At 37.6% G+C, this 7467-nt stretch overlaps 2 protein-coding genes across 2 annotated transcripts; one reads left to right on the top strand and one right to left on the bottom strand.

Moving 5' to 3' along the window:
- Positions 1–1440: 1440 nt before the first annotated feature.
- LOC121973476 (cysteine-rich and transmembrane domain-containing protein WIH2-like) lies at positions 1441–2475 on the top strand. Its single transcript, XM_042524897.1, has 3 exons — positions 1441–1598; positions 1698–1881; positions 2202–2475. Exons 1-3 carry the CDS (start codon positions 1547–1549, stop codon positions 2245–2247), a joined length of 282 nt encoding a protein of 93 aa, XP_042380831.1. The 5' UTR covers positions 1441–1546; the 3' UTR covers positions 2248–2475.
- A 3436-nt stretch (positions 2476–5911) lies between these two features.
- On the bottom strand, positions 5912–7126 carry LOC121973475 (nudix hydrolase 17, mitochondrial-like). The gene is made up of 5 exons (XM_042524896.1): positions 6898–7126; positions 6681–6780; positions 6508–6591; positions 6297–6425; positions 5912–6197 (listed from the first exon to the last, which is right to left on the bottom strand). The coding sequence occupies exons 1-5, from the start codon at positions 6969–6971 to the stop codon at positions 6057–6059; spliced, it is 528 nt and encodes a 175-aa protein (XP_042380830.1). The 5' UTR covers positions 6972–7126; the 3' UTR covers positions 5912–6056.
- Positions 7127–7467: the final 341 nt, after the last annotated feature.

Below are 7467 nucleotides of genomic sequence, written 5' to 3'. Positions count from 1 at the left end.
TCTCATATCATAATATTCTAATCATCTTACCGTCTAAAAAATATTATTATGATACTAGACTACATTGATATTTTAGGGATCGGATCCTCTAGTTCGTAAAGACTGGATCAATCTTTAATCTAGCCTTTGCATTAATGAAGGATAATGACCCTCCGTCTGTTAATAGATAGGGGTCATTGTCCAAGCTGAATCCTCTGGACCGTTTTTGTGGTCCAGTCCAGAGAATGCTATCTTTACATGTATTGATAGGGATGTATGGTCCCCACCTATAATAGGTGGAGATCATACATCCCCACCAATACATGCAAAGGGAGCATTCTCTGGACCACAAAAAATAATCCAGAGGATCTCCTCTCGTCATTATCGGATAGGAATCCTCTGGTCCAAGATTCCTGGACCTATCCTGATCCCTTGCCCATTCATTGGTTAGGTGGTCTGGACCCTATCAGTTTAACACATGGGGTCCAGCCGAGCACGGATGGTTCGCAAATTACGGACCTGAGAATGGTCCATTTTTTTAGACCATTGATTTAGATGGACTCCACCTATTTAAAGGTGAGGTTCATCCAAATCAAGGGTTCCTATACAGTGGATCATCCTCTAGTCCACAATTTACGAACCAAAGGATCCCTATTGAGTTTAGCCCATCTAATCAATCAATGAATAAGGCCCCTTCTAATCCAAAAAATTATAGACTAGAGAATTTGATCTCACCATTATCTTCCATTAATTCTCTTGTCCTGTTCTAGAAGGAGATCAGGGTAAAAGAACCAAACTGAACCAAATGATCCGATCCCGATATTTTATCACTCGTGATATTAAACTATCTAACTTATCCGTTAAGAGTACTTTTGGAAAATTTAGCTGGCGATCGATTTATCCGTCTATAAAATTAGTATTAAAAAATAGGATTGAGTTTCATACCTGAATTAAAAAATAATAATAAATGCTTAACTTATTCGAATTTCAAATAGGAGGGGTTATGTTAAGCCCGGCCCTTTGTGTGCGCACGAGAGGGACGGCCGACGTGGCAAGAGTGGTGGGCCCCACGTGGCGTTCAGCGTAACACATCTGTACAAATAGAATAAATATTTTAAATATTAATTTTTTAAATATATAAAAATTATACCTCGGATTTATCCAGGACTTCATCAAACCCCACCCTCTCTTCGTATCAGGACCGTCCATTCCTATTTCTTCATGGCTAAGTCAAACGCCCTTTTATCGGACACGCTTCACGACGTCTAAACGCGTAATTTCAAAGCGCGTAAACGAAGACTTGGGATCCTCTCCGAGTGGCTTTCGGAATTGGCTAGTGATCTTAGTGCTTGTACCGCTAGGATCAACGGGTCCTACAGAATTGACAGTTTAGATTGGCAATTTAAGACTGAAGAAGGAGGCAATCGTTTGAGGGGATCCTATGATGGAACCTCCCATGGAAGGTTAGCCACGTTCTTTTCTTCTATTTAAACGGCCACCTATTGCTCGATCGCTTCGATATCGCCTGGCCGCTGAGCCTCGCCGGAGACCTTGATTCGCAAAGAGGATGAGTTACTACAACCAGCAGCAACCGCCGATCGGAGTTCCTCCTCCCCAGGGTGAGTCATCGCCGGAGTTCCCCGCAACGATCGGGACAATAATTTTTTTCCCCCTCTTTTCTTCTTCTTCTTTAAGATTCGATGATCGTGTTTCTCTAGGGTACGAAAAGGATGCCTACCCACCGCCTGGCTATCCTCCGGCCGGTTATTCGCCTCCGCAGGGTTATCCTCAGGCTGGGTACCCGCCTTCGCAGGGTTACCCTCCGGCTGGGTACCCGCCTAACTACGGGCAGCCGCCGCCCCAGCAGCAGCAGAGAAGCGGGTCTTCGTTCATGGAAGGATGGTAACAACTCGAATCACAACCTCCTACTCTTTTTTTTCTCTCTCTCTCTTTCCCTCTCCCCTACTCCACCTCGATCTAGTCGAGAGGCGCACGATAGCAAGTTCTATTTATTATGCGCTGCTCCGCGGCGGCGCACTATAGCATTTGCTATCTGAACCCCCAAAAAAAACAGAAGGTGGTGGTGGTGGTATTGTGCCGGCGCGACGGCGCACGATAAGCCCCGCTGTGTGGGTTATGGGTTCGGGCTGTGCGGATCCGAATCCGCTAAGTTACAGCCGTTCTCTTCGCTGATACAAAGCTCGTGTGATTGTTTTTTGCAGCCTGGCTGCTCTGTGCTGTTGCTGCCTTTTGGATGCATGCTTCTGATCACGGGCTTCCGAGGATGAGGAAAGAGGATGATTTCTCTCTTCTGGCCAGAAACATTGATTATCATTTGATTTCTTCAGCGTCCATTGAAGTTCTACTTTTGCTTCTGTTTTTTTTTTCTTTTTCTTTCGTTATTGTAAAGTTGGAATGCTTGATTGATATCAGGCTATGGTAAGTTGTCGATTTGGATGATTAATAAGTTTGTTATTCTGATTGATTGCTTTTCAATTAGGCTGTTTAATTGGATTAGAAATGCCAAGATAAATAATCAATTTTTTTTACAAATAAAAAAAAAATTAGCCATTCATAGATCTCCAATCAAGTCCAGTAAAAGCCCAATCTGTAAACAAACTATGAGAGAGCAGTACTTTAACATAGTTGATGGCCCAATTCTTTTTATATCCTTATCAGAGTAATGTTGATAAGCATGTTTGTTTATGACTTAGTAATCAAATTTAAAAGGGATTGATAAACCTATTAAATTTAATTTGAATAAATTAAAATTTTTTAGACAAAATAGATTGATCTAATTTTGTTACGAAAATCTAAAAAAATAAATCGATAAAAAATTGATTAATTCATCAGTTATCAATGTTTTTAGGCACAGAATTAATACTCACATCAGTAGTTGGTGATTTTTTGGCATATCATCAATCATTGCTATGTTTAATCCATTTAATTAGAGTTTGAATTTAAAAACTGAGATTAAATTGAAATAATTACGCTTTTTTAAAAAAATAAATAAAATTTTAAAATAATAGAGCCGAAATTAACTCGGAAAGTTAGGTTGAAAGCGTGAAACCATACAAAAATATAAAAAATTAGAGATATTTCACTTGATTTAGTACAAACTAGTAAAAATCCAAAATAAAAAGTGAAATTGAATCATTGATAATATATGAATTTAAAAATTTTAAATTCTTACTTGTGATAATGTAGTATAAGTTATGGAACGCAATTAATACTATGTGAATAAATTTTTTTCCTAGTGAAAATATAGAATATTGTAATTAAACAATTAAAAGGACTTATTTTTTTTACTTTTCAATAGTATGGAGACTTTGAATTTGATAAGACCATGATGGGAACTAATCAAATAACAGGAGAAATGAAAATTGAAGCTATGTTTAAAGAAAAATTAAATGAATTTATGATATTGTCTATTGAAAAAAAAAGTAATTGAAGATCTTGATTATATAAGCTTAATTGATATTTTTACAACTAAAACACCAATACATGTTATATTCAAATGATTATTGGCAATATTTATCTTTAATATTAAATGTTATTTAACTCCATATTTTATTTTAAATGTTGTAGGTTTAAAAACGATAATAATATCTATTATACTTTTATAGCTAATTAGACTTGGTGAGTTTTCAATTTTAAAATTCTATAAGAGTTTTGTATCTAGAACATACCGATAGAAATATTTATATTCTTTAATATTCAGGAACATAATCTACAGCGACCTCCTATTTGTTGGAAGATATTTACCAAGACACATAAGTCAAAAGATGACAACTTTATAGATCGGCATTAGACGTAAGAATCTACACTTGAATATATTTAACTATTAACAATGATTATCTATCATTTTAGTAAATATCTGACAATACTTTTTCTAATGTAAATAGCAAGAAATTGCTGCTAGGGTTACATGTACAGGCGTCTCAGCCTGGTTTAGAGGGAGCTGAGGAACAGACTTTATCCACTGACTAGATAAATGGAATTTATTATGATGTGGTTGGTGGAAGGAAAAAGACCTCCACCCTATGTGGTCTTGGGGCTCAGGCGAGAGTTGTATATGATCAGACGATGACTCCTAGGGCCAGGGGTCATCCCAGCACATCATCAAGTGCATCCGAATCATCTGCTAGAGTAGACGCCTTAAAGAAAGAAAATTTATATTTGAAAACCCGACTCTCGAGCTTGGAGGCAGAATTTCGAGTTGAGCGGCAATCCCGATTGGATCTTGAGCAAATTGGGTGGGATATGCAGGCCTTCTTGGATCAAATGAGTACAACGCCGCATCGTTTTGCCTCTTAGGAGACTCAAATCCTAATAATTCTCCTGATCCGTAGATTGCCATAGGTATCTTGATGTTTAACTTTTTATTTTTTTTTCACTAATTTTTTTTGTTTCATGAAACTATGTCTGACATTGTATTATATCTTTTCAGGAACGTTAATATCTATACAATACCATCATCATATATCCAAACTAGCATTCAGGTATGTAAAATAAATTCATAATATTAAATTTAATATGTTACTCATAATTGTGTATTAGTTTGTTCAATGTTTTATGAATAATCTATCGTATTAACATTTTTGCAGGATTGATTACTACTCACTAGCTTAGGATTGGATTTTCTTTACTACAAGGTGTTGTATTGTGTTTTTAAATTTTAGATGTTGTAGTACTATACAATCAGGTGTTTATGGTTAGAGATGTTTGGATATCTATCTTTGTTTTTTGATTGAATATTTAGTTTTAATTTTGTGCTTGGATTATTGTTATTGGAGATGTTATAGTAATGTATTTGTGTATTGTGCTTGGATTGGATATTTGGTTCGATATTTACATTCACATATTATTTTGTATTGTCATTGTCTAATTGTGTATGTATTATGTTGTTTGAAAACCATCATATGTGATGGTTTAAATTGATATGAAATGTAAACAAGGGCGACTGTAGACGGAATTTTAATATTCTGTCTCTAATTTCTCCTCGGAAATTACTATTATTACGATAACTAGCGACGAAACTTTAATTTTCCGTCGCTGAGTACCTTGAAATTGCCTGAAATGTCGATATCTTGCGACGGAACATTAAAATTCCGTCTCTAATTAGAGACAGAATTTTAATCTAATTAGAGACGGGATTCTATAGGTAGCGATTGATGATTAAATTTCCGTCGCTAAAATTTTAGAGACGGAATATATATTCCGTCTCTAAATTTAGAGACATAATATATATTCCGTCTCTAAATAGAGACGGAATATTAAATTTTGTCTCTAAATACAGTCAGTAACAAAACTCGTATCGATGATAAAACTCGTATCGACGTAATGATTCTGTCGCTAATTTAATTTAGCGACGGAATAGAGACGGAATATTCCGTCTCTAATGCTGCATTTTTCTTAGTGTAAAACATAAATAAGAAATATTATATTAAATGATTACCAGTAATATTTATTTATTTTATTATATTTTAAAATATTCATGTAATTAACTCTTTATTTTATTGTAAATTTTATAGGCTCACTAGAAAATTTTGATCGCACTTTATAAGGAGGACTATATTTTAAAGTGCGGATGATTTTACGTTGTAAGAGGGCCATTTTTTATTTAGACCATCAAAATCTTAGGTACAACATTGCAAGATAGGAGGCTCGAATCCTTATTTTCTTAGGAATAAATTCCTTCCACCCAAGTAAAGAGACATAGGTGAGGATTACCAACTTTTTTTTATTATTATAAATAATAATACACTCACTGAAGTGCCCAATTTTATCCATGCAAAAGTTGCTACTTTGCGTTGCATGCCAAAGAAGATGCAGAAAGTGTTAGTGGTGGATACTGGGATTCCGATAGCTACCCAACCACATGGCAAAGTGGAGGAAAGGAATTAAACTGCACGAAGAACTCACTGATTCGTAGCAAAGCCAATAACTTGTTCATTTTGATCAGTCTAAAGCCCTTTTTATAGTGGAGAGCACAGTGTGATCCTCACATCATCATTAGGCTAAAGAAATTAAAGAATGATCGAAGTAAAATTGATTGGAAAGTTTTAATCAGAATCCTAAGAAGCTGGAGTTGCTTCGCCGCCGCCGCCGCCGCTGCTGCTGCAGCTCGAGCTGCTGTAGAGTCTCTCCACCAGTCTCTCCAGTGCTTCTTTCATCCACGGATGCTGGCACCCTTCTTTCGCTTCAGCCACCGTCACCTGAAAACATCAAATTCACGTTTTTTTTGTTTCTTTCAATTCAGAAATCAGAAAACCAAATCCAAACTGGTTTAATCATGTAGTCGGTAGTTCACTCACCCATTTGCGCTCTCTCGTGTGCATCTCCGGCCAGTCTCCGAGCTCCTGCGTGACATGGAGAGGGAACATGGTGCCTTCATAGTAAGAATCGTAGGTTCTGCTCTTGTACTTCCATTTCCCAAGTTTCCTCTGCAAAAAAAAGGGGAAGAGACCTGTTAGCTAGATGATTCTGCAAGAAGATATGAACGATCTTACAGGAATTGAAGTCGACCTCAATGTGGCCTTGCACTCCTGCTTCCTCCATTGCCTCCCTCGAAGCTGCTTCTTTAATCGTCTCGTCGGTCTCCCAACCACCCTGAGAAACCATGGAATTCAATGAAGGCCCAATTCAGACTCTAGCTTTTACTGATCAAGTAGATAATTAACTGCAGCTCGAAGGCGAACCTTGGGGAAGAGCAAGCCATTGCCTTTCGGCGAGCTGACGACGAGGACCTCCATCGATTTATCGGCCTCTTCGCCGGGATTAAATTTGTAAGGAATGCACCTGCAGGATATGCCCAAACCGATTGAGGCATGGAATAGGAAGAAAGTGGTCGATCTGCACATTGAAGACTCGAGAAGAATAAAAATTCGATTTTTATTATTTTTTATTTTATTTTACCCGACGACGAGGCGGCTGCCGTTCTTGCTGTATCGCTGGAGTTGCCTTCCCTGTCGAGAAACCAACGTCACCATCTTCTTCTTCTACGTCTTCTTCCTTAATCCTTCTCAAGGAAATGGCTGATGAGAAGATGAAAGAATGGAGATGAGGCGGAGGAAAAGGAGGGTATAAATAGAGGAGGAGGAGGGTGCGTCAGGGAGCGCGCGTCGGCGTCGTTATCATCGGCTCGCTGGTTTGAAGCGGTTCCGTCAAAGCTCGGCGGCACTAGATGGGACGGAATCGGCACGGCAGACCGAGTCGTAGAACAGATAAATCACGAGTTGACTCGCGCCGAGTCAGATCGTGTCGGACGCGGCGCGGCGCGGCGCTTAGCGCGGTTTGTAGAACGGAGGAATTATCTGAATACGCCCCTAGTTTTAATTTGTATTTAACTGTAATTCAACTTTAAAAAAACGGTTGTTTTGATAAAAATAAAAAACAGGGGAGTTATTTGATAAATTGTCCTTTAAACTGAGATCAATTTTTCATTTTAATACTTTCTAATTTTCTGAATTTATTTGTTGATAAATT

Source organism: Zingiber officinale, chromosome 4A (genome assembly GCF_018446385.1).
Source record: "Zingiber officinale cultivar Zhangliang chromosome 4A, Zo_v1.1, whole genome shotgun sequence".
Taxonomy (NCBI): domain Eukaryota; kingdom Viridiplantae; phylum Streptophyta; class Magnoliopsida; order Zingiberales; family Zingiberaceae; genus Zingiber; species Zingiber officinale.
The sequence above is the reverse complement of the archived record's forward strand: the minus strand, read 5'-3'. Positions and strand labels throughout refer to the sequence as shown.

Coding starts and splice junctions, on each gene's coding strand:
- LOC121973476 (XM_042524897.1), top strand. CDS start 1,547: ATGAGTTACTACAACCAGCAGCAACCGCCGATCGGAGTTCCTCCTCCC. Junction 1,599..1,697: donor CGGAGTTCCTCCTCCCCAGG/GTGAGTCATCGC, acceptor GTGTTTCTCTAG/GGTACGAAAAGGATGCCTAC. Junction 1,882..2,201: donor TCTTCGTTCATGGAAGGATG/GTAACAACTCGA, acceptor TGTTTTTTGCAG/CCTGGCTGCTCTGTGCTGTT.
- LOC121973475 (XM_042524896.1), bottom strand. CDS start 6,971: ATGGTGACGTTGGTTTCTCGACAGGGAAGGCAACTCCAGCGATACAGC. Junction 6,426..6,507: donor GAGTGCAAGGCCACATTGAG/GTCGACTTCAAT, acceptor TTTTTTTTGCAG/AGGAAACTTGGGAAATGGAA. Junction 6,198..6,296: donor ACACGAGAGAGCGCAAATGG/GTGAGTGAACTA, acceptor TGATGTTTTCAG/GTGACGGTGGCTGAAGCGAA.